Source organism: Macaca mulatta, chromosome 20 (genome assembly GCF_049350105.2).
Source record: "Macaca mulatta isolate MMU2019108-1 chromosome 20, T2T-MMU8v2.0, whole genome shotgun sequence".
Lineage (NCBI taxonomy): Eukaryota > Metazoa > Chordata > Mammalia > Primates > Cercopithecidae > Macaca > Macaca mulatta.
Window position 1 is genome coordinate 21,600,848 of NC_133425.1, and position 26,691 is coordinate 21,627,538.

Here is a 26,691-nt window from a genome sequence, read left to right on the forward strand (position 1 = left end):
TGCAGGTGTCTGGACAGGCCCCCTGGCCCTGGGGGAGCTGTAAGGGCAGCAGGTACTGCGGGAAGGAACCCCTCCTGCTGTCCCAGGACCTGGGCACTGGTGCGTCTGCAGCAAGCCTGTCCTCAAACAACTCAGTTCTCCCAGCCCTGGGAAATGGACATGCAAAATTTTGACAACAACCAGGGAATGAGAAAAGTCAATATTGAAGATGAGACCTCCTGAGATCCTCAGGCATTCCGACTCTGTCCACTAGGTGCAGTTTCCTTAGCTCTAAGGCAGATGGGAAGGGATGGAGATGATTCCCCTAGGCCAGCCTGATTGACTGCTGTGAAATGGTGCAGATCCCAAGAACAATTCATTGCTAGGCAGGAGGTTCCCAAACAGCCTTTCCCCATCCACCCAACAGCCTCCCTTTCTACCTCTCAGCAAATTGCACTAAGGGCTTTTACAACTGACTTGATTGACAGAGAAATTGACGTGAAAAAGGGAGCAGGGGGAGGGAAGAGAGGTACACAGAGTGACCATCTTAGTTCATTTGTGCTTCTATAAAGGAATACCCAAGGCTAGGTAATTTATAAAGAAAACAGGTTTATTTAGCTCAGGGTTCTGCTGGCTGGAAGTTTGGGCATCTGGTGAGAGCCTCAGGCTGCTTCCACTCATGGTGTAAGGCACTGGGGAGCTGGCATGTGCAGAGATGACATGGAGAGAGAGGAAGCAAGAGAATGGGGAGGTACCAGGCTTTTATTTAACAGCCAGCATTTGCGGCAACTAATAGAGGGAGAACTCACTCGCTCCCCACCCTGTCACCAGGGAGGGCATTGATCTATTCATGAAGGATCCGTTCCCATGACCCAAACACCTCCCATCAAGCCCCATCCCCAACACTGGGTATCACATTTCATGAGGTTTGCAGGGGCTCAAACATCCAAACTATAGCAATGACCTTACTCTGCTTCTCCTAGGCTCGGTGTACAAGAAGTACCCTCAAGGAAGGGGCGTGAGAAGGATTAGCTCTTCTATTGACTTACCCACAAAGGATACAGTTTGCTCAAGCCAAGAGGTATTAAGTTGCTTGTACCAGCACATGCCCATTAAGCAATAGAGTAATTCCTTCCACCAGCCATTACTTCTAGGAGTGGGGGTATAATCAGAAATGAGAACAGGCCAGGCACAGTGACTCACACCTGTAATCCCAGCACTTTGGGAGGCCGAGGAGGGCGGATCACTTGAGGTCAGGAGTTCGAGACCACCTGGCCAACATGGTGAAACCCCTTCTCTACTAAAAATTTAAAAATTAGCCAGGTGCAGTGGCACGCCCTGTAGTCCCAGCTACTTGGGAGGCTACAGCATGAGAATCACTTGAAACCGGGAGGTGGAGGTTGCAGTGAACCGAGATTGCGCCACTGCACTCCAGCCTGGGTGACAGAGGAAGACTCTGTGTCAAAAAAAAAAAAAGGACAAACCTGATAAGAACAATTCCTTACTGTGGCAGATGGGATAAGGGTTAAATAGACCTAAATTCAAAATCTAGGTCTGCTATTTCCTGCCTGGGTGACCTTGGGCAAGTCACCTAGCTACACTCAGTCTCACTGCCTTTCTAAAATAACGACAATTGTGCCTGTCAAATAAGATTGATGTGAAGATTCATTAAAGTGAAATCAATGGAAATCCCCCATCTTGTGCCTAAGGGGACGGTCGTCCCACAACTATTCAATAAAAGCCTGAGCTTGGGTCTGATTGTGTCGATGGCGGATGCCATCCCTGGCTGCTTTGAGCCTGCCCATTGTTGTGTCCCTTGTTGTGACAAGGAGACTGAGATTATCCTAATTGGGTTAGAGTCTGAGTTTTCGACCAATCAGGGCTTTCCACTCAAATGTTGTGGGTGGGGTTGAAATGGATGTTGGGGAAGCAACAGCGTCCACTAGACTAGGGTCTGGGAGGTGCTCAATAGATTTTGTTGTTCACCCCCAATATTTCTTTTTTTTATTTTTTTTTGAGACAGAGTTTCACTCTTGTTGCCCAGGCTGAAGTGCAGTAGCACTATCTTAGCTCACTGCAACCTCCACCTCCTGGGTTCAAACGATTCTCCTGCCTCAGCCTCCCAAGTAGCTGGGATTACAGGCATGCACCACCACACCTGGCTAATTTTTTGTATTTAGTAGAGATGGGGTTTCACCATGTTGGTCAGGCTGTTCTCAAACTCCTGACCTCAGGTGATCCACCCCTGTCAGCCTCCCAAAGTGCTGGGATTACAGGCGTGAGCCACTGCACTGAGCCTGCCTCCCATATTTCTTGTGCACTTCTCCCCCAAAGCCAGGGAAGGAATTTGCATGGGATGGATGCTCAGTGAGGACCTGGGAATCCCACATTTCAAACATCATACAGGTTTCAAACATGAGGTTCTCATAGATGAATCAGATGATCATTCAGTTGAGTCTGAATTGCCTAAGATAATAGTTCTTTCCTTTATTCTAAAGTGGATGGCAAAATATGGGCTCAAAAAATTGAAGCTGGAGATTTCCAGATGCATGGGTCCCAACTGCACTCATCAAAAGTCAGGACAGAGGTCAGCATCAGCCAAACACTGCAGCATCTTCCCCAGCGTTGAGATCCGCGTAAGTCACGATTTTCATCACCATTTTTTTTTCTCTCCCAACTCAGCTGCAAATGGCAGAGAGCAGTGTAGGGCACTCTGGCCTCTATTTCTGCTTGTGGGAACTGCCCTCCTCCCCAAAATGAGACTCCCCTCACCAAATAGGAGATGCAAAATCCTGTTGGAAAAAAAGCCAACTTCCCAGAGGGCCTCAGATCCCATTCCAGGGTTAGATGGGCTCATTGGAGTAAGAATTAGAAACAATTGCTGAGGCCAGGTGCGGTGACTCCTGCCTATAGTACCAAGTGCTTTGGGAGGCTGAGGTGGGAGGATTGCTTGAGCCCAAGAGTTTGAGACCAGCCTGGGCAACATAGCAAGACCCCATCTCTGGAAAAAAAAAATTAGATTAGCCAGGTGCCGCTGTGTACCTGTATTCCCAGCTACTTGGGAGGCTGAGGCAGGAGGATGAGTTGAGTCATGGAGTTCAAGGCTGCAGTGAGCCGTGATCACGCCACTGCACTCCAGCCTGGGTCATGGAGCAGGAGCCTATCTCTTAAAACATAAAAAGGAAAAGATAAGAAAAAGTAGCAATTGCTGACAAGATTGGACCATGGCTGAAGTGTTCACCCATAAGAATGCTGTACCTCAATACTGATGACGGTTCTGTTATGGCAGCAAATAGGGGTTGTGATAGAAAGTGAAGGGTTCTCTTCTCTATTTTCTAATTTTGGGGTGATTTTTTATTGCTTTGACACTAGAATATGTAAATTTAGTACAGAATGAAAATCAGATCATTTCTCTCCTTGCCCTTTCATCCTACATTATCAAGATTAGGGGAAACTAAAAATAGCCACAAAAATTCAAAATTATTCACTAGAGGAACATCGGGTCGTTCCAGTATGCTGCCCCTCTCCACCCTAAGTCATTATTTAGTTCAAAATTTATGAACTTCTTAACCCACCATTAAGCGTTTTCTATTTTAAAATTTAGAGATCATTGACCAGGCGCAGTGGCTCACGCCTGTAGTCCCAGCACTTTGGGAGGCCGAGGCGGCAGGATCACCTGAGGTCAGGAGTTCAAGACCACCCTGGCCAACACAGTGAAACCCCATCTCTAGTGTAAACACAAAAATTAGCCAGGCATGGTGCCGTGCACCTGTAATCCCAGCTACTCAGGAGGCTGAGGCAGGAGAATTGCTTGAACCCGGGAGGCAGAGGCTGCAGTGAGCCAAGATCGCACCACTGCACTACAGCCTGGGCAACAGAGTGAGACTGTCTCAAAAAACAAAAATTAGAGATTATTATGATTTTTATTAATACAGCAACTGCATTTACCAAAAACCAAAATCATCCTAATTCCCTACTCCTTTGTAGAACCATAAATCTACTAGTTTAATAAAAGAAAAAAAGGCTTTAAACAAACAAACAAAAAACATATGCTTAACAGATGGTTATTTTTTGTGGGTTTTTGTTTGTTTGTTGAGACAGGATCTTGCTCTGTCATCCAGGCAGGAGTGCAGTGGTGCAATTGCAGCTCACTGCAGCCTCTACCTCCCTGGGCTCAGGCAACCCTCCCACCTCAGCCTCCCCTAAGCAGCTTGGGACCACAGGCACATGCCACCACGCCCGCTAATTTTCTGTTTTTGGAAGAGATGAGGTCTCCCTATGTTGCCCAGGCTGGTCTTGATCTCCTGGGCTCAAGTGATCCTCCTGTCTCGGCCTCCCAAAGCACTGGGATTACAGGGATGAGCCACCATGCCCAGCCAACAAATGTTTTGAGAATTGTTAACCACGATGGAACAAACAATTTTAGGGGGTGATGGGGATATGAAGAAACGGCTGATGGGATGGATGCTTGCCTCCACTTGCCTTAACCCAGGGAGTGGTGAGACACATTCACTGGACGCCTGGGGAGATGGAGGTGTACATCAGGCACTTGGAGAAGGTGTTAAGGCGCTATGTCCAGAGGCTGCAGTGGCTGCTGTCCGGTGAGCCTGCCCACTGCCCTGAAGGGTGGAGGAGCATGAGGGGATGTGGAAGGCTAGCCCCAGGGACCCCAATATCAGTCCTTCCAAAGCCAGGCCTTGTGAGAACTGCAGATCAGAGGATTAGGCCAGGAACATCATCCAGGTACAACATGACACTGGGAGGCTGGGCGTGGTGGCTCATGCCTGTAATCTCTGCACTTTGGGAAGCCGAGGCGAGTGGATCACCAGTCAGTAGTTTGAAACCAGCCTGGCCAACATGATGAAAATATAAAAATACCCTACTAAAAATACAAAAAATTAGCCAGGCATGGTGGCAGGCACCTGTAATCCCAGCTACTTGGGAGGCTGAGGCAGGAGAATTGCGGAGGTTGCAGTGAGCTGAGATCACACCACTGCACTCCAGCCTGGGCAACAAGAGTGAAACTCTGACCAAAAAAAAAAAAAAATGACAGTGGGTTCAGAGGACAGGCAAGGGGCTGGATAACAGGGAGTTAGAACATGGGCCCAAGAGCTCCAGCGGGAGCTCACACACGTCACAGCCTGTTCTGCAAGGCCACCTGCCACACCTTGCCTTCCTGCAAATGACAAGGGGCTCACTGTCAAAAGGTTTGCTTTAATATTGACTGGGCCCTAGCAAAACAACCCTGGAGGTACAGATGGTAAGGGGAACTGACAGAGCAGAAACCCTCTGTTTTTTTATTATTATTACTATTTTATTTTAGAAACATGGTCTTGCTCTGTCACCTAGTCTGGAGTCCAGTGGTGCAGTCATGGCTCACTGCAGCCTCGAACTGGGCACAAACAATCCTCCCACCTCAGCCTTGCAAGGAGCTGAGACTACAGGCACGTGCCACCATGCCCAGCTTACTTTATTTATTTTTTTAAGATACAGAGTCTCGCTATGTTGTGCAGGCTGGCTCTGAACTCCTAGGCTCAAGCGATCCTCCTGCCTCGGCCTCCCAAAGTCCTGGGATTATAGGTGTAAGCCACCACGGACCTCTTTTCAGAGAGCACCAAGTCCCCTCCTGGAAAGGCAAATGGACAGGGTTGGGCTGTGGATTAAGAGATGGTCTGAAGCATCAAACCCAAGAAGGTGGGCAGACAGCTAGAACTGGACAGGAGGGGATTCAGGCTATGGGGCCTGGAGGGTTTCTGGGGCAATAGGAGGAGGGAGGAAGGGAGTCCTATATGGAGATCCTACAGGTGGCCTTGTATGTGCCACTCAGGGTCTATGTAAATTCATTAGGTCTGCAGTAGGACCTGGTATAGATGGTCCACGGACAGGGGCGTCATGATGACTGCTGCTCCAGGTACAGTTGTCAGGTCAGAGGCTGAGCTGGGACAGAGAAGGCATGAGCCTCTCTCCACTCCCAGTTCACATTACCCCTGGGAATGGTGACTTAAAACCAGAGATCCAGCGATTTCTTTTGTAGTACAAGTCCCCCAGCTGACATACCAGTACACACCCAAACACTATCTAATATTTCAAAGCAATATCATGATACTATTGAATCCAATCACTTAACTTTAAGGATGAAGAAACTCAAGCCCAGGAGGTTTAACCGCTTATACAACTCATCACAGACAAAGCCAGAGCTGAAATCTTGATCTCCTAAAGCCCAAACTGCTGATCAGATCTGCCCTTGGACAATCGCCCCCTCCCACAGCACCACAAAGGCCGTCTCCCAGTGGGGTGACATCCAATCAATGATGAGGCAGGCAACAGGTGTCGCAAGACTTTATAGTTGATAGATACAGTGAGGGAAACCACCCAGGAGGAGGGACCCCTCACCCCCTGCCTCTGCCCCACCTGTCTCGGAGCAGGGAGCCGCCGACTGTTTGGCACTGTTTTGGAGAGCAAAGTATGCATTTTGCTGGACACGTCAGGGTCCATGGGCCCCTACCTGCAGCAGGTGAAGACAGAGCTGGTTTTGCTGATTTGGGAACAGCTGCGGAAGCGCTGTGACAGGTAAGAGGCGAGGGCTGATCAGGAAGATCAAAGGGGCAGTTCCCGGGGCTTCCCTGGTCAAGCACACCGTCTCCTCTCGGTGCCAGCAGGCCTGGAGTTTCTGAGATGCTCTTCTGAGTAACACATTTGAGTAGGAAAGAGCACTGTATTCCGCTCTGCTGTGAAGGAAAGCAGTTTTTAGAGGCTGGGTATGGTGGCTCATACCTGTAATCCCAGCAATTTTGGGGGCCAAGGCAGGAGGATCACTTGAGCTCAGGAGTTCAAGACCAGCCTCAGCAACAAAGTGACACCCCATCTCTACAAAACATTTAAAAATTAGCTGGGTATGGTGGTGTGCACCTGTAGCCCCAACTACTTGGGAGGCTGAGGAAGGAGGATCACTTGAGCCCAGGAGGTTGAGGCCGCAGTGAGCTATGATTGCACCAGTGTACTCCTGCGTGGGCAACAGAGTAAGATGCTGTCTCAAAAAAAAAAAAAAGGAACGCAATTTCAGGCCTAGGGACAATTGCAGGCACAGCGAAGGAACTACCATGTGGCCTTGACGTAGGGCTTTCAGCTGAACTCAATTTTTCAAATTATTTAATTATTTAATTTTTTAAATTTTTGTGAACTTGATTTTTGAGTGGAGGAAGTTGTTTATTTTCCCTATCCGGAAGGGTTGACCCTAAGGGGACCCCAGGGGACTCTCATCTTAGACTAGACTCGTTCTTGCCTTAATCAGAGTACACATTTCTTGAGCACTTTCTGTGCACCAGATGCTTTACATGCATCATTGCATCAACTCTCACAATGAGCCTGTGAGGCGTTGCTGTTATCAGCCCCCATTTTTCAGAAAAAGAAGCCAGGACTTCAAGAGGTTAAGACACTTGCTGAAGATTGGGTAACCAGTCACTGGGTGAGCTAGGATTGTTTGGGATTTTTGTTTGTTTGTTTGTTTTGACACAGGGTCTCACTCTGTTGCCTAGGCTGGAGTGCAGTGGTGTGATCATAGCTCACTGCAGCCTCAGCGTCCTGGGCTCAAGTGATCTCACACCTCAGCCTCCCAAGTAGCTTGGACTATAGGCACACACCACCATGCCTGGCTAATTTTTTTTTTAATTTTTTTGCAGAGATGGGGGTCTCACTATGTTGCCCAGGCTGGTCTTGAACTCCTGGCCTCAAGCAATCCTCCCAGCTTGGCCTTCCAAAGTACTGGGATTACAGGCACAAGTCACTGTGTCTGGCTTGAGCTGGGATTTAAATCTATCTCTGTCTGCATCCAAATCGTCAGTATGTACCCTCTCATTCTCAAGAGGCCCCACAGCCCTCTCCCTGAGAGGCCACGGGGCTCATTGTAGGAGTCTTCAGTCTGGACGGGCCTATTCTAACCAATCTCTTTCTCCCCTTCTCTGCCCCTCACCTCCTCTTTTCCTCCTCCCCAGTTTTAACCTGCTCAGCTTTGCAGAGAGCCTTCAGTCGTGGCAGGACACGCTGGTGGAGACCACAGATGCAGCGTGCCATGAGGCTATGCAATGGGTGACCCACCTGCAAGCTGAGGGCAGCACCTCCATCTTGCAAGCATTGCTGGCAAGTCCCACCATGGAGCCCGACCTTGATGCAAAACAAATACCATCATCCCCTGTGCTGACACTGCACGATGCTTTAGGATTTACAAAGGGCACTTTAGAATTGACAAAACACATTTCATCTTCCCAACACCCCAGTGAGAAAAGGATTCTCGATGTTCTCACGTTATAGACGAAGACACAGGCTAGGTGTGGGGGCTCACACCTGTAATCCCAGCACTTTGGGAGGGCAAGGCAGGTGGATCACCTGAGGTCAGGAGTTCGAGACCATCCTGACCAACATGGTGAAACCCCATCTCTACTAAATACAAAAGATTAGCTGGGCGTGGTGGCACATGCCTGTAATCCCAACTACTTGGGAGACTGAAGCAGGAGAATTGCTTGAACCCAGGAGGCAGAGGTTGCAGTGAGCCGAGATTGCACCATTGCACTCAAGCCTGGGCAACAAGAATGAAACTCCATCTCAAAAAAATAAAAATTAAAGAAAAATAGATGAAGACACAGGCTCAGAGAGGTTAAGTGACTTGCTTGGGATTAACCAGCTAGGCAGCGAGCCATGCTCTTCCTCCTAAACCTCAGCAGCTTCCTTGGTCTGTCTGAGGCTGAAAGAGAATCTCTCAGTCTTTTTGAACAGGTCAGAGGCATCCAATCAGATGCATTTTGGCAGAGGCGGCAGCAGGCACCACCTTTAGGCATTTGGTTCTTGTCTTCCGGGTGAGCCTCTCTCCTGAGCCTGACAGCCGTCCTGTGTTCTTTCAGAAAGCTTTCAGTTTCCATGATCTGGAAGGACTGTACCTCCTGACCGACGGAAAGCCAGACACAAGCTGCAGCCTTGTCCTAAATGAAGTCCAAAGACTCAGGGAGAAAAGAGATGTGAAAGTGCACACCATTTCCTTGAACTGCTCAGACAGGTGCGCGATATGGAGCCACACATCTCAGCAGGGAGATCCAAGCTCCCCACCTAATCTACCTGCTCACTTAGACGCCGGTCTCTCCTGGGCCCTAATCCTGTAAATCAGAAATTAGGAGAAGTGGCCGGGCGTGCTGGCTCACGCCTGTAATCCCAGCACTTTGGGAGGTTGAGGCAGGTGGATCACTTGAGATCAGGAGTTCAAGACCAACCTGGCCAACATGGTGAAACCCTGTCTCTACTAAAAATACAAAAATTAGACAGGCGTGGTGGCATGCGCCTGTAATCCCAGCTATTCAGGAGACTGAGACGTGAGAATCGCTTGATCCAGGGAGGCAGAGGTTGCAGCCAGCCGAGGTTGCTCCATGGCATTCTAGCCTGGGCAACAGTGAGACTGTCAAAAAAAAAAAGAAAGAAAGAAAGAAAGAAATTAGGAGAAGCATTGTTTTTCTAGAGGGCCCAAGCAGGTGTCACACCACAGGTGAAAACCCCTCTCTTTATTCAGACATTTCCCTCTGACTTCCTCCAGCCTGGAAACACATTTGCACGAGATTCACACAGTCATGTCACAGTCTCCCTCCTACTCTTCCCTGGGATCACATTTGTGAGTATTTAGGGGACATTTAGGAGAAAAGCTAGAAAGAAAAATATTAATGTAGCCTCATCATGGTTATTTTTATAAACGATCACTATAGAACATGTGTTATGACTGGGCACCATGGCTCATGCCTATAATCCCTGTGCTTTGGGAGACTGAGGTGGGAGGATCAGTTGAGGCCAGGAGTTCGAGACCAGCCTGGATATCATAGCAAGATTCTGTCTCTACAAAACAAAACAAAAATGTGAAAAAGAACACATGTCAGATAAGACTCAGCACCTTCAAAAATCAAAACTTTACTATTAGCAAAACAGACTACATAGGGACATATTTTATCTCTTGGTCTAAACCATAAGCCCCATAAGTGTAATATGTGTCCTTTACAGGCCTAACACATAGTAGGCACTGGATAAGTGTCCCATAAAGAAATGGGGGCTAGGCTGGGCACGATGGCTTACACCTGTGATCCCAGCACTTTGGGAGGCCAAGGCAGGCAGATCACCTGAGGTCAGGAGTTCGAAACCAGCCTGGCCAACATGGCGAAACCCCGTCTCTACTAAAAAAATACAAAAATTAGCCTGGTGTGGTGGCCAGCGCCTGTAGTCCCAGCTACTCAGGAGGCTGAGGCAGGAGAATTGCTTGAACCTGGGAGGTGGAGGTTGCAGTGAGCCAAGATCATGCAAGATCACTCCAGCCTAGGTAACAGACTAAGACTCTGTCTCAAAAAAGAAAAGAAGAAATGGGGGCTGGAGTGTGTGGGCTGTGTGGTTTGAGGGGGTCCAGGCTAGATGGCGACACTCACACGGGGAACACGGGGACTCCTCTTCCCTCAAGCAGCAGCAGTTGCTATAGCCATCCATAAACTGGTGGGGAAAGTGTCCTTTGGTGTTCTCATGGTGGTCTCCATGGCACAAGCCACCGCCCATTGCCAGGCTGATTTCTCCTAAGCCCCACAGACTTAAGTTCCCCATGGACCTGGGGAGTCACACCAACTAGGCTGGTCAGTCAGCCTCCCCACCTGCCCTCTGTCCCTTCCTTCCAGAGCGGCGGTTGAGTTCCTGAGAAAGCTGGCTTCCTTCACCGGCGGACGCTATCACTGCCCTGTGGGTGAGGACACACTCTCCAGAATGTGCGGCCTGCTGACCAAAGGCTTCATCAATGAAAACGTAAGTTGCAGAGCCACTGAACATGAGTTCTGTTGAAACAACTCAATAAAATATCAACAGGCATGGGGTTTTCCTTCTTGAACTCCTGGGCTCAAGTGAACCTCCCACCTTGGCCTCCCAAAGTGTTAGGATTACAGGCATGAGCCACCACGCCCGTCCTGGGTTTTCCTTCTGACTAAAAAGATCTCTGCTTTTCGTTGAGACAAAATATTAACTAAAAAGGATTGGGTTTCCCTGCCACTGTCCTTTTAGGCTGACTCTCCTCAAGACTGGGAAAGAAGCAGGATTTGAGGGTGTTGTTATATTTCCTGATGATCAGACCAGTTTGCCTGTGTTGGAAATTTATGTGGCTTTATGTAGATTACCTCTTTTAATATTATACCCATTTAACAGATGAACAGCAGGCCCAGCGAGGTTTAAGAATACACCTAAAACTGGGCATGGTAGCGCACACCTGTAATCTCAGCACTTTGGGAGGCCGAGGTGGATGGATCACTTGAGGTCAGGAGTTTGAGACCAGCCTGGCCAACATGGTGAAATGACGTCTCTACTGAAAATACAAAAATTAGCTGGGCATGGTGGTGTGCACCTGTAATCCCAGTTACTCGAGAGGCTGAGGCAGAATTGCTTGAACCTGGGAGACAGAGGTTGCAGTGAGCCGAGACTGCACCACTGCACTCCAGCCTGAGTGACAGAGCAAGACTCCATCTCAAAACAAACAACAACAAAAAAAACTAAAGTCAGAGGAAGTGGTATAGCTACAGCCCCAAGACACCCACGATCTTAACCTTTGTGCTTTAATTCCTGCATATTTGTGTCTTCTGGGGTTCAATTCATTGAAACACAGACATTCAAGTTATCTGTTAAGCAATAGATCTAGCAAAGTCATAGGTTATCTATGAAGTAATAAATCTAGTAAAGTCATAGATTTCAATTATCTACTTCTGACTTAATAGGAAAATTCTGCACATATTTATACCTTTTAGGAATGCAATGTTGCCAGTGATAACATTCCCAGGACAACAAATTATCAAGTAAGACAACCAATCAGAATTCCAGATTTCTTTTCAGAGGTTAAAGGTTACTTTCACAGGACATGGCATAATTTTTTTTTTTTTTTTTTTGAGACAGGGTCTCATTCCGTTGCCCAGGCTAAAGTGTAGTGGCGCAATCACAGCTCAGTACAGCCTCTACCTCCTGAACTCTGGCAATCTTTCCACCTCAGCCTCCGGAGTAGCTGGGATCACAGGTGCACCACCACGCCCAGATAATTTCTTTAATTTTTTGTAGAAACAGGATCTCACCATGTTGCCCAGGCTGATCTCAAACTCCTGGGATTAAGTAATCTTCCTGCCTAAGCTTCCCAAAGTGTTGGGATTACAGGCCTGAACCATCAGGCTCGGCTGGCATAATCTTTGAAGTCTGGGTAGCCTTACATGACTCCTTCGTTCAACTAGCTCTTCTAGGGACAAGTATCATAAATAATACAGAGAACAGAACAAATTGGTAAAAGTAATGAATATTCACCCAAGTGTCCTTATTATACAGGAAAACAAGTGATGATATGTTTAAGGCTCTCAGCTTAGTAGCTTATCAAATCAGATTCTCTGAATTGTTTTTGCATGCAGACTGGGATTGCTGTGCCACTACTGCCAGGCAGAAGGGACGGTTTCCTCTCTTTCTTAGGGCTTATGAACTGTGAGACATGTAGTTTTTTTCTTTTTCTTTTTCTTTTTTTTTTTTTTTTTGAGACGAAGTCTCACTGTGTCACCAGGCTGGAGTGCAGTGGCGCAATCTCAGCTCACTTCAGCCTCTGCCTCCTGGGTTCAAGTGATTCTCGTGTCTCATCCTCCTGAGTAGCTAGGATTGCAGGTGCCTGCCACCACACCCAGCTAATTTTTATATTTTTACTGGAGATGAGGTTTCATCATATTGGCCAGGCTGGTCTCAAACTCCTGACCTCAAGTGATCCACCCACCTCAGCCACCCAAAGTGCTAGGATTGGTAAGATGTATTTTTAAGGCTAGGTGGTGAAATTTTATTCGTTAACATTTTTTAAAAAGCATGTCTCAGCCAGGTGTGGTAGCAGATGGCTGTGGTCCTAGCTACTTGGGAGACTGAAGTGGGAGGATAGCTTGAGCCCAGGAGTTTGAGGCTACAGTGAACCATGATCACGCCACTGCCCTCCAGCCAGGACAGCAGAGCAAGGCTCTGTCTAAAATCAACCAAATAAAAAGCATACCCGTGAATCTATTTTACTAGAAGAAATGCAAAAAATGATTAAAGAGATTTTACTGAATAGCGGTGAGATAAGGAACCTGTGCCACTTCTGTTCCACTGGCCCAGAGTGGGGCCACCTTCACTCAATTTCTGACACTATCTTGCTTTGCCACCGTCCCCTCCCTACACTGACTCTCACACACCGTATTTCAAAGTGTCCCCTTTGCAGAATGACTGTCTTGATAGGTAGTGAGCTTCCTGTCCCTGGAGATATACAAGCGGAGGCTCACAAGATTTCCTGCACTGGATGGAAGCCAGAACGTGATTAGCTCTAAAATGCTTTTTCTGAGATTTTGGATTTTCAGCTCGCATCTATTTAATGGATCAAACTTCACACTCACTTCCCCTTTTTAAGGATCCCACGCTGCCACCATTTGAAGGAGATGATTTAAGGAGGCTGGCCCAGGAGATCACCAAGGCCAGAAGCTTCCTCTGGCAGGCCCAGTCCTTCAGGTATGCCCTTCACGCAGCCTTTCCCGCCTGCCATTTGGCTACAACCCGTGGAGACCCCGGACCCCATCTAGAAGGGCCGCACCCATCATGGTACCCTTGCTCCAAGGGTTCCTGCCCTGCTTCTCCCAGCCAGCCCAGAAATCTGGGCACCAGGGAGACCATCTTTCTTCATCTCGTGCCCACCAGATCCCAACTCCAGAAGAAAAATGATGCAGAACCAAAGGTCACTCTTTCCTAGAGAAGTGTTCTCAGGTAAGGGGAGGGGCTAGACCCCACACTGCCTGAGTGTGCACTAAGCACCAAGTGGCATGCTCTGTTTTGTGGTCGATAATAACTTTGGTTAAAAAATAATGATTCCTCTAAACAGAAATGTCATCCTACAAAGGACCACTTACTGAGCAAATCCCGGCCCAGAGGGCAGGATGGGGTGGAATGCTGTGACCCGCAGGGAACACGATTCCTGGTACCAGGACTCCCTGGAAGCTGAGGAAGGAAAGTCTCTGTCTTTTGTGTGAGAGGCCATTCCTGGGTATAATCTAACTCTCAAGCCCTGTCCCGCAACACACCCTACTCTCCAGCCACTAGACTGTCCCTCTCTGGGAAGCCCTAAACCAACCCCCTGCCTGAACGGTGCTTCTTGCCTCCTCTGCCCAGAGACTCCTGCTCACCCATCAAGGCACAGCTCAAATGACATTAGCTCCCTGGGACCCATCTAGAGCCAGGGGCCTCCAGTCTTTCTCTGGCAGCATCCTGACCACGCAGAACTCTCGCACTCAGCACTCCATGTCATGCCACCTTCCTCGCTGATCTAGCTCTTCTCCTTGACCGTGAGCTCCCTTGGGATGAGACTGCTGTCCCAGGATCTGCAGGTCCCCAGAAGCTGCCACATGGGAGACACATGGTGAACAGTGAGCAGGCGGCTGAGCTGTGGGAGTCCAGCTCTGGAAAGCAGCTGATGGGGTGGTCTCCACCCTGGTCCATCACAGGCTAATGCAGAGTCACAGTCAGCCCATCCTGGAGGAAGAAGAAACAAGTGAGCCTCGCCACCACTCTCCATCCCTGCCCAGCCAAACTGAAGTGAAGGCTGCTCATCCGGGGTCATTTTCCAAAATTAAAAACAATTACTTTTATTCCACTAATAGGATCAACATGACTTTAACTGTTTGAAATGATCATTGGCGTATGTGTGTGTTTGTAAGTTTTTAGTGACATAGAACTTTATTAAAAGACTCATACCATACTATATAAAGGATTTCAATAAGAAAAAGATAAAATTCCAATTTTTTTTTTTTTTTGAAATGGAGTCTTGCTCTGTTGCCCAGGCTGGAGTGTAGTGGCACAATCTCGGCTCACTGCAACCTCCACCTCCCAGGTTCAAGCGATTCTCCTGCCTCAGCCTCCTGAGCAGCTGGAACTACAGGGGCCTGCCACCATGCCCGGCTAATTTTTGTATTTTTAGTAGAGACAGGGTTTCACTATGTTGGCCAGGCTGGTCTTGAACTCCTGATCTCAGGGGATCTGCCTGTCTTGGCCTCCCAAAGTGCTGGGATTACAGGCATGAGTCACCATGCCTAGCCCATCCCAATTTTTTTTTTTTTTTTTTTTTTATAGAGTCTCACTCTCTTTGCCCAGGCTGGAGTGCAGTGGCACAATCTTGGCTCACTGCAACCTCCACCTCCCGGGTTCAAGCGATTCTCCTGCCTCAGCCTCCCGAGTAGCGTAGCTGGAATTACAAGCGCCTGCCACCACGCCCAGCTATTTTTCTTTTTATTTTTAGTGGAGACGGAGTTTCACCATGTTGGCCAGGCTGGTCTCAAATTCCTGACCTCAAGTGATCCACCCACCTTGGCCTCCCAAAGTGCTGGGATTACAGGCGTAAGTCACCACGCCCGGCCCATCCAATTTTTAAAATGGACAATAGGTACATGAAAAGGTGCTCAACAGCCTTACCTGCCAGGGAAATGTAAATTAAAACCACAGTGAGATGCCACTACATCCCACTAGAATGACTAAAATCAAAAAGACTGGGGCTGGGCACAGCGGCTCATGCCTCTAATCTCAACACTTTGCGAGGCTGAGATGGGAGAATTGCTTGATGCCAAGGGTTCAACACCAGCCTGGGCAACATAGCAAGACCCCATGTCTCCAAAAATTTAAAACAAATTAGCCAGGCATGGTGGCCCAATGCATGCAGTTTTAGCTACTCAGGAGGCTGAGGCATGAGGATCAGTTAAGCCCAGGAGTTTGAGACTGTAGTGAGCTGTGATTGTGCCATTGCACTCCAGCCTGGGCAACAGAGTAAGACCCTGTCTCTTAAAAACAAAAACAAACAAAAAACAAGATGGTCAGGCGTGATGGCTCACATCTGTAATCCCAGCACTTTGGGAGGCCGAGGTAGGCGGATCACATGAAGTCAGGAGTTTGAGACCAGCATGGCCAACGTAGTGAAACCCCATCTCTACTAAAAACACAAAAATTAGCTGGGCATGGTGGTGCACACCTGTAATTCCAGCTACTCAGGAGGCTGAGACATGAGAATCACTTGAATCTGGGAAGTAGAGGTTGCAATGAGCTGAGACAGGGCCATTGCACTCCAGCCTGGACAACAGAATGAGACCCTGTCTCTAAAAACAAAACAAAACAAAACAAAGAACTACAATATCAAGATGTGGAACAGTTGGAACGCTCATATTCCAGTTAGGGTAGGGGTTGGGGTAGGGACGTGTAATTTGACTCAATAACTTTGGAAGACTATTTGGCAATTTCTACTAAAGTAAAACATGTGCCTACTCTATGATCTAGTAATTCCACTCCAAGGGTAATGAGTGCATATGTTAGACAAAAGACATATAAGGATTTTCCCAGCAGCCTTATTCATTAGAGCTCAAAACTGGAAACTACCCAATGTCCATCAGTGGCAGAATGTGCAAATAAAATCTGATACATTTTACAGTGAAATACTATGCATCAATTTAAAAAGAATGAACAGTTGACATGGTGGCTCACACCTGAAATCCCAGCACTTTGGGAGACCAAGGCAGGTAGATGACTTGAGCCCAGGAGTTTGAGAGTAGCCTAGGTAACATGGTGAGAACCCATCCTACAAAAAATACAAAAATTAGCCAGGCTTGGAAGCACATGCCTGTAGTGCCAGCTACTCAGGAGGCTGAGGTGCAAGGATCACCTGAGCCCAGGAGAGGTTGAGGCTGCAGTGAGCCTTGATCATGCCACTACACTCCGGCCTGGGCAATAGAGTGAAACCCTGCCCGCCCCCAAAAAAGAATGATCTATACAGCTATATTCAACAAGATGCATCAGTCTCATAATATTGGGCAAAAGAAACCAGACACAAAAGAGTACATACTGTATAATGTCATTTATATGAAGTTCAAGAACCAGCCAAATTCCTTATTGGTGACTGAAGTCAAAATAGTAGTTACCCTGTGGGATGGGGAACACAAAGGGGACATCTGGCATGTTGAAAATATTATATATCTTGATCAAGGTAGGAGTTACATTGAAGTATACATAAGTAAAAATTCATCAAGTTGTTTAAAAACACTCAGTTGTGGCCAGGTGTGGTGGTTCATGCCTGTAATCCCAGCACTTAGGGAGACCAAGGCAGGCAGATGGCTCAAGGCCAGGAGTTCGAGACCAGCCTGGCCAACATGGAGAAACCCTGTCTCTACCAAAAATACAAAAATTAGCCAGGCGTGGTGGTGGACACCTGTAATCCCAGCTACTCGGAGGCTGAGTCAGGAGAATCGCTTGAACCCGGGAGGTGGAGGTTGCAGTGAGCTGAGATTGTGCCACTACACTCCAGCCTGGTAACAGAGACTCTGTCTCAAAAAAAAAAAAAACGAAACTCACTTGCTAAGGCTTGATGAGACCCTCCTTTGGCCAGATTCTGTGCTGGGTCCAGGAAGGCAGTGGTGACCACAGCCCCTGCCGTGGTTATTCTCAGTCTGGTCCATCTTGCACAGCTGCCATTTTGGGTCACCCCTGTAAATACAGAGAAAAGGGCCAGGCCGGGCGCGGTGGCTCAAGCCTGTAATCCCAGCACTTTGGGAGGCCGAGACGGGTGGATCATGAGGTCAGGAGATCGAGACCATCCTGGTAACACGGTGAAACCCCGTCTCTACTAAAAAATACAAAAAAACTAGCCGGGTGAGTTGGCGGGCGCCTGTAGTCCCAGCTACTCGGGAGGCTGAGGCAGGAGAATGGCGTAAACCCGGGAGGCGGAGCTTGCAGTGAGCTGAGGTCTGGCCACTGCACTCCAGCCCGGGTGACAGAGCGAGACTCCGTCTCAAAAAAAAAAAAAAGAAAAGAAAAGAAAAAAAAAAAAAAGAAAAGGGCCTGTGGTGGTTGTATTCATTTGCTAGAGCTGTCATAACAAAGTACCACAAATTGTGTGGATGAAACAATGGAAATTTATTGTCTTATTGTTCTGGAAGCTGGAAGTTCAAGATTAAGGTGCCCTCAGGGCCATGCTCCCTCTGAAGACACTGGGAAGGATCCATTCCAGACTTCTCCATTCTGGTAGTTCCTTGGCTTTGGGCAGCATAACTCCAGTCCTCACATGAAATTCTCCCTATGTGCATGTCTCTGTCCAAATTTCCCCTCTTTATAAGAGCACCAGTCATACTGAGTAGGGGCCCACGTTACTCCACTATGACCTTAACTCATTACATCTGCAATGACTCTATTTGCAGAGTTAGGGTTAAGTACGTGGGATTGGGACTTCCACATATGAATTTTGTGAAGAACACAATTCAACCCATCACAAATATAAATTATGCTTCTCTTTGCAAGACAATATCAGGAGCTGGTACCGGGGAATGTGAGTTCTCTGACCCTGTTGGTGGGAGAAGAGGCTGGCCTTTATGAATGGAAGGCTGGACCAGACACATGGCTTATGAAGTGGGGAAGGACAGGACCTAGGTTCAAATCCCAACTTCCCATGTAATGAGAAGAACAGCTACCATTGTTTGTGCACTGATTGAGCCAGCACCATGCTCAACATTTTGCATAAAGCATGTTAGTCATAAACCTCACAGCATCGCAACTATTAAGTGCACATCATTTGCAGTTTACAGATGAGGAAACTGAGCCTCGTAGGTGCTCAAAGACACACAGCAAGGAAGTGGCAAAGCTAAGATTTAAATCCAGGACAGACCCCATGGCTTTCCCCACCACATTTGGAGCCCCTTTTCTGAACCTGTTTCCCTGTCTCTAAAATTGAGCTAAAACAGAGTTGTGAGGATTAAGCAAGATCTCTTACTATCTGGCTCATACAACATGCAGACTAAGATTTTGTTTTTCTCTTCCCCACACCTGTGCCCACAAAGGGTGTTGTATGGGTGGAGGCTTTTTCAGTTGCCCTTTTCAGAGCAAAGTGACCAGCCCTTGCTGCTCTCGGCCCCTGTGGCTCCATTACAGCAGTTGTGAGCTCTTGGGCACAAGCCTGACCCTCCAATACCACCACTTGAACATGAGTTTTCTTTTACTGAGACAGGATCTCACTCCATTGCCTGAGCTTTCCAGCAGTAAGATTGCAGTGGTGCAATCACAGCCCACCATAGCCTCTACCTCCCGGGCTCAGGTGATCCTCCTGCCTCAGCCTCCCAAGTAGCTGGCACTACAGGCACATACCACTATGCCTGGCTAATTTTTTTGTATTTTTTCATAGAGATGGGCTCTCACCATGTTGCCCAGGCTGGTCTCAAACTCCTAGGCTCAAGTGATCTGCCCACCCCAGCCTCCCAAAGTGCTGGGATTACAGGCATGAGCCACACCCAGCTGAACATGAGTTTTCAAAGGGTGATATTATCCAGCACTGAAGAAGCATCCATCAAAAGTAGAATGATGTGATTGATGCATAAATCAACAGAGATGAGTGAAAGATTGCAAGACAGGAAGAGTAGATAGATGGGTCAAAGGAAGAAAAGAAAGATATATGGGATGAATTAGATGGGTGGAAGGTTGGATGGATGGAAGTTTGGATGGATAGGTGGAAGGATAGATGACAGGAGGTTGGATGGACAGGTGGAAGAATGGATGGATGAAAGGTCGTATGGACAGGTGGAAATACAGATAGATGGAAAGCTGGACGGACAGGTAGAAGTACAGACAGATGGAAGATTGGATGGATAAGTGGAAGGATGGATGATGGAAGGTTGGATGGATAGGTGGAAGGATGGATGGATGGAAGGTTGGATGGATAGGTGGAAGGATGGATGGATAGGTGGAAGAATGGATGGATGGAAGGTTGGATGGATAAGTGGAAGGATGGATGGATAGGTGGAAGGATGGATGGATAGGTGGAAGGATGGATGGATGGAAGATTTGATGGATAGGTGGAAGGATGGATGATAGAAGAACTTTTTTGGTTTTTTTTCTTTTTGTTTAAATATTTGCAAATCATTCATCTGATGAGGGATTTATATCCAGAATATACAAATAACTCTTAAAAATCAACAAATAACTCAGCTGAAAATGAGCAAAGGATTTGAACAGACACTTCTCCAAAGAAAACACATCAATGTGCCAATGAGCACATGAAAACATGTTCAGCAGCATTAGCTATCAGGAAATATAAATGAAACCACAATGAGACCCCACTTCACACCCAACAGAATAGTTAAAATTTTAAACATAGATTATAAGTGTTGGTAAGGATGTGGAAATCTTGGAACCCTATACACTGCTGGTAGGGTTGTAAAATGGTGCAGCTACTTTAGAGAACAGTTTGGCCGTTCTTCTCTAAACACAGAGTAATCGTATGACCCAGCAATTCTGCTCCTAGATATAGATAAAACCCTTTTTCTTGGGGTTCTAGGACGACTTGGCCGGCAGGACAGAGCCCGGCACGCAGGGCCTTTGTGTGTTTTCCCACCAGAACCGTGGACCATTTTGCCCATCCCGGCCCTACTGGCTTCAGTTTCCCCTCTATGAGAGCCTGCGGGTCTCTACCTGAGAGAATGCAGGTGCTCCCCGCCGGGTGCAGAGGAGCAGGCGGGGGGCGGTCCGGATGCCACGCTCCGCCCCGTTCTGCCCCCTCTGGAGGAGGAGATGGCCCGGTGGCCCTGGCGGCGCGGAGTCTGGCGCAGCGCGGGGAGCACGCAGCGCAGCGCCGCGGGAGCCCGGGCCAGGTGAGCGAAGCCCGGACGCGGGCCAGGGAAGGACGCAGGTACGGGCAGGACAGAGAGGGTGAGGGGGACAAGAGGGGAGGGATCCCCACCCTCGAGCTGCCCGCGAGCCCAGCGCGCCTAGGGTCAGTCCCTGATGATCCCCACCCTTTTGCCAGTTCCTTCCACCAAACCTGCTTTTGGGGTCCCCATCGACCTGGATTCCGGCGGAGACATTGTCTGTGACTCCATCAAAGTTTCCTCATGTTCTCTGGGCCTCAGTTTCCACCTCTGGGTAATGGGAACCATAGCCTGTACTTCACTGAACTTCCAAAAGAATGAGTGCAGCCATGTCCGGGGTGGGTCTGGCGCGCGACCATAGCACGGCCAGATCGCGAATATGCCCCAGAGATTTTGTTCACCCAGCAGCATTCGCTGGCCGCCTGCTTTGTGCCAGGCACTGTTCTAGGTGCTGGGACACTCCAGGGAATGAAATCCTCCTGGAGCTTTGCAATCTAGCCTTGCAAGGCATTCTGGCGTCTGTTTTCTCATGACCACCCTGTGAGGAGCCAGAGCAGCCAGAAATATTTGGGTCCATTCGCAGTTGTGCCTACTGAGGTACAGTGAGGTTTTAAGGCTGTTACCCAAGGGCACACCCCAACAAGTGAGTACCCAAGGCTGAGTCCAGCTTTTGCCACAAAAGGCATCCCCTTAGGGTAGAAAGTCAACTCTGATCGCATAGACCCTTCCCCAGAACAGAGTCCTCTGGGCCTGAGTATAAGAGGAGGGCTTGCTACTGGCTGCATCCTCTCCTCTCCCTCTGGGGGATTTAGGCCCCTCCTCCATGATGATTTGCATTCTCTCTCATTAAACCCATGAATGGACTGGGCGCGGTGGCTCATGCCTGTAATCCCAGCACTTTAGGAGGCCGAGGCAGGCGGATCACTTGAGGCCAGGAGGTCAAGACCAGCCTGGCCAACATGGTGGAACCCCCATCTCTACTAAAAATACAAAAATTAGTCAGGTGTAGTGGTGCGTGCCTGTAGTCCCAGCTACTGGGGAGGCTGAGGGAGGAGAATTACTTGAGCCAAGGAGATGGAGGTTGCAGTGAGCCAAGATCACACCACTGCACTCCAGCCTGGGCAACAGAGTGAGACTGTCTCAAAAATCTAAAAAAGATCTAGGGAGCCAGGTACGGTGGCTCACACCTGTAATTCCAGAACTTTGGGAGGCTGAGGTGGGAGGATCACTTGAGGTCAGGAGTTCAAGACCAGCCTGGCCAACATGGTGAACAACTCCATCTCTACTGAAAATGCAAAAACTTACCAGGCATGGTAGCATGCACCTGTATTCCCAGCTGCTTCGGGGGCTAAGATGGGAGGATCACTTGAGCAGGGAAGGTTGAGGCTGCAGTGAGCTATGATTGCGCCACTGCACTCCAGCCTAGGCGACAGAGAAAATAAGTAGTCTGAGGCTGCAAAGAACAGGATCCTCAATGCTGTCCCCCTAGACCCATAGACCAGAACCTAAAGCCTGCAGAGGGATTGGGCAGACCCTGTGGTACCAGCCACCCACACTACTATTGGACCTGGGAGGACCAGAGGCGGCAGGTGTCAGGGTGGGGACAGGCACAGCACTTGGAGTCATGTACAAGTTTCCAGGGTGCAGAGTCCTTTTGGATCCATGTGGATTCTCCTCCTCCTCCTCTTTCTCTTCCTCCTCTTCCAGAAGGCCCTCCCCATCTCCCCAGTCAGAAAGCAGCCACCTCCCATTCTGGTGAGGTTCCCGCTGGATGATTTGCCCTGTCTTCCTTCGGTGCTCCATGGAAACTGGAATTTTAAGAAACTGGTAGAGAAGTCAGGAATGCTTAATGTCAACCTCAGTCACACAGTGTGACTTTGGGCCTCAATTTCCCTAGCTCTAAAACTCAAGTCTTGGCTGCCTTGTCTCTGACTCTGTGCAAAGGACAGCAGCCACACTGGAGATTTTTTATTTTTTATTTTTTTATTTTTTGAGATTGAGTCTCACTCTATTGCGCAGGCTGGGGTGCAGTGGCACCATCTCAACTCACTGCAACCTCTGCCTTCTGGGTTCAAGCAATTCTTGTGCTTCAGTCTCCTAGCTGGGATTACAGGTGTGCCCCACCACACCCAGCTAATTTTTGCATTTTCAGTAGAGACAGGGTTTCACCATGTTGGCCATGCTGGTCTCCAACTCCTGGCCTCAAGTGATTCGCCCGCCTCGGCCTCCCAAAGTGCTGGGATTACAGGTGTGAGCCACCGCGCCAGGCCCCCACTGGAGATTCTTGAGATTCTGAAAGGGACAGGTTCCCTGGGAACTCAGAAAGTCTCTAATTTCCACCTGGAGCTCCCCTCAGTCCTAGAGGTCTAATAATCTATGTGACGTGAAACGATTCTAGAGCATTCTTTCTTCTACTTTTTTCCCACAGGTGGTCGGTTTCTGGGTCTGCATGGCTCAGTAGAGGATGAAGTCCAACCCCCCAGGCTCCTCCCCAGAGGCCTGCAAAGCTGCAGGCCAGGGTGAGAAAAGCTGCCCCGTCTGCCAGGCCTGTGGAGAGGTTTCAGGTCCAAGATCTGGTTTAGGGTCTGAGTCAGGGCCTGCACCAAAGCCTGGTGCCATTCCAGGGCCTGGACTGGGGCCCAAAGCTATTCCAGGACCTCAGGCGGGTTCTGGTGTTGCTCCGAGGCCTGGTGCTATTTCAGGGACTGGACCAGGTCTAGGACCTGGGCCAGGAGCTAGGTCAGTACCTGGACCAGGAGCTGAGTCTATACCTGGTCTAGGAGCTGGGTCTGTACCTGGGCCAGGAACTGGGTCTATACCTGGTCTAGGAGTGGGGTCTATACCTGGGCCAGGAGCTGGGTCTATACTTGGGCCAGGAGCTGGTTCTGGACCTGGTCTAGGAGCTGGGTCTGCACCTGGGCCAGGATCTGGGTCTGTACCTGGTCTAGGAGCTGGGTTGGGACACGGTCTAGGAGCTGGGCCAGAAGCTGGGTCAGTACCTGGGCCAGGAGCTGGATCGGTACCTGGGCCAGGAGCTGGGTCTACACCTGAGCCAGAGCTAGGACCTGGGCCCAGACAGGGGTCTGGGACTGGGCCCAAACCCAAAGAGTCAACAACAACCCCAACACCAGCGCCGCAGCAGAAGACTCAAGCCAAACCCACAAAGGTTGCCAGGCAGAAGGTTCTGGTGACTGGAGGAGGAGGCTACCTGGGCTTTAGCCTGGGATCCCACCTGGCCAAGAGTGGCACTCCTGTCATTCTGCTTGATCGCCGCAGACCCCAGTGGGAACTGTCCCCGGAAACCGAGTTCATCCAGGTACAAGGGACAAGGGTCTTAATAGACTGGGGTGGTGGTGATGCTCAGGAACCAGTGTTTGATGTGAAACCTGTGGTGTGGGGTTTAGGGGCACAGACCCTGAAGCCAGACTGTTTGAGCTATAGCTCTGGCTCCAGTGCTACCAGCTGGGCAGCTGTGGTCACAGAAAGGGGACAATAGTAACTAACACCTACTTCACAGGGTCTCTTTGGGAGTTGATGAAACAGTACACATAAACCTAGCACAGCCCCTGTGACCTAGAGAGTGTGATGAATGAGCAGGGGATGATGCTCACAGTGCCCTGTAGGATCATTTAGTGAATCCTTCCCCACCAGCCTTTCCTGATGCTACAGAGGCTTAGCCTGGGCTGGGTCAGGAGGCCAGCTCTGAGAGGAGGCAAGGTGCAGAGGTGTTATCTCTTGCCTTGGACTTGGACCCCCTTCCCTCATCTCTTTCCTCTGGTGCAGGCTGACGTCCGAGATGAAGAAGCCCTGTACCGTGCCTTCAAAGGGGTGGACTGTGTCTTCCACATGGCTTCCTATGGAATGTCTGGGGCTGAGAAGGTGGGCTTCTCACACATAACACCTAGAGTTAGACAGAGTAGGGTTCCAGTCCTGGCTCTGCCCTCAGGCCCATGCATTCCCTATCATGCTTCACCTGCTGTAGGAAGGACTTGGGCTACTCCCACCCTGCATCCTGCATCCATGAGACCAAATACCAGTTCGGCCATTTGGGTTTGTTTTTTGTTTTTGTTTTTTTGAGACCGAGTCTCACTCTGTCACCCAGGCTGGAGTGCAGTGGCACAATCTCAGCTCACTGCAACTTCCATCTCCCAGGTTCAAGTGCTTCTCCTGCCTCAGCCTCCCGAGTAACTGGGATTACAGGTACCACCAACACGCCCAGCTAATTTTTGTATTTTTAGTAGAAACGAGATTTCACCATGTTGGCCAGGCTGGTCTCAAACTCCTGACCTAAGGTGATCCACCTGCCTTGGCCTCCCAAAGTGCTGGGATTACAGGCATGAGCCACTGCACCCGGCCCCAGTTCTGCCATTTCATAACTGTGTTATCTAGGGCAAGTTTACTTAACCTCTCTGATCCTCTTTCATCATCTGGAAAGTGAGGATATTGCTATTAGTAATAACACAACCTCTTCAGAGAGCGATGTAATAGTATCCACCAAAACATACATACACCCGTTGCCTCAGAAATTACACTCATTTGTGTATTTGCAGCATTGTTTTTAATAACAAAACACCAGAAATAACCCATCAGTTGAGGACTATTTAAATAAATTGTGTTTTACAGTCAAATTCTATGCAGCCATTCAAAAGAAAGAGGTAACTCAAAGTGTGCAGATTAAAAAAACAGTTTCCAAGGTGCAAAGCAGTGTTTGGCATTCTCCTGTTTGTTTCCAAAAAAAGCTAAAGAAACTGTTTATTTCTGTACTCACACATGCTTATATGCTGATATTAACGAGAACAGATTATCTCGAGAAACACTGGAAATTTAACAGTGGCTGCCTCTGGGGAGGGAAAAGGAAGATTTGGAATCAGGAGTGGGAGGGAAACTTCTTTTTCACCATACACCCATTTTACTATTTGAATTCTTTTTAACCTTGATCGTGTTGCCTATGAAACAAAAACAGCCGCAACAAGAATAAATATAGAGCCAGGCATGGTGGCTCACACCTGTAATCCCAGCACTTTGGGAGGCCAAGGTGGGAGGATTGCTTGAGCCCAGGAGTTCGAGACCAGTCTGGGCAACATAATGAGACCCCATCTCTATTTAAAAATAATAAAAGTAAATTTTATTATTTTTATTTATTTATTTATTTATGAGACAGAGTTTCACTCTGTCTCCAAGGCTGGAGTGCAGTGGTGCGATCTCGGTTCACGGCAGCCTCCACCTCCCAGATTCAATCAATTATCCTGAGTAGCTGAGATTACAGTCACACGCCACCACACCTGGCTAATTTTTGTATTTTTAGTAGAGATGGGGTTTTGCCATGTTGCTCAGGCTGGTCTCAAACTCCTGACCTCAAGTGATCCACCTGCCTTGATCTCCCAAAGTGCTGGGATTACAGGCATGAGATACCACGCCTGGCCACAATTTTTTAAGAGAATAAATATAGGCTGGACGCAGTGGCTCATGCCTGTAATCCCAACACTTTGAGAGGCCAAGGCAGGTGGATCACCTGAGGTCAGGAGTTTGAGACCATCCTGACCCACGTGATGAAACCCCATCTCTACTAAAGACAAAAACATTAGCCGGACATGGTGGTGCATGCCTGGAATCCCAGCTACTTGGGAGGCTGAGGCAGGAGAATCATTTGAACCCAGGAGGCAGAGGTTGCAGTGAGCCAAGACTGCACCACTGCACTCCACCCTGGACAACATGAGCTAAACTCCATCTCAAAAAAAATAATAATAAATATAGCTTAAAAATAAGCATGGAGCTCATCTCCTGGTGTGATGAGAATTAAATGAGATCGTGGATCGGGAAGCTCTCGCCCTGTCCCTGGCCCATAGGAGCCCTCATAGCCGCCTAGTTTTTGTTTTTCACACCCCAGCTCCCTCATGAGGGCCCAGCCCATATTACCATGTCCACCTTACAGATAGGGAAACTGAGGCTTTGAGAGCAGGTTCTGAGCCTGTCTTCTGTGCCAGGGATTGTACCAGGTCCTCTCAAGTGTCTTACTGAGTCC

The 26,691-nt window shown here is 48.7% G+C and overlaps 2 protein-coding genes across 3 annotated transcripts in view; both read left to right on the forward strand.

Moving 5' to 3' along the window:
- Positions 1-14,690, forward strand: part of VWA3A (von Willebrand factor A domain containing 3A) — a 62,458-nt gene extending 47,768 nt beyond the window's left edge. Inside the window, 10 exon segments of the mRNA XM_015125775.3 lie at positions 963-1,060; positions 2,478-2,615; positions 4,472-4,580; positions 6,405-6,549; positions 7,971-8,115; positions 8,874-9,025; positions 10,665-10,788; positions 13,424-13,521; positions 13,708-13,773; positions 13,889-14,690. Of these exon segments, the coding sequence (XP_014981261.2) occupies positions 963-1,060; positions 2,478-2,615; positions 4,472-4,580; positions 6,405-6,549; positions 7,971-8,115; positions 8,874-9,025; positions 10,665-10,788; positions 13,424-13,521; positions 13,708-13,759 (1,061 nt within the window). The 3' untranslated portion in view covers positions 13,760-13,773; positions 13,889-14,690.
- Positions 14,691-20,616: 5,926 nt separating this feature from the next.
- Positions 20,617-26,691, forward strand: part of SDR42E2 (short chain dehydrogenase/reductase family 42E, member 2) — a 30,781-nt gene continuing 24,706 nt past the window's right edge. Inside the window, exons 1-3 of one of the 2 annotated variants that reach the window (XM_015125776.3) lie at positions 20,617-20,672; positions 23,098-23,985; positions 24,453-24,548. In XM_015125776.3, coding sequence (XP_014981262.3) covers positions 23,134-23,985; positions 24,453-24,548 — 948 coding nt within the window. In that variant the 5' untranslated portion in view covers positions 20,617-20,672; positions 23,098-23,133. Of the gene's footprint in view, positions 20,673-23,004; positions 23,986-24,452; positions 24,549-26,691 lie in introns of those variants that run through there. The other variant, XM_077986470.1, reaches the window with a different exon arrangement.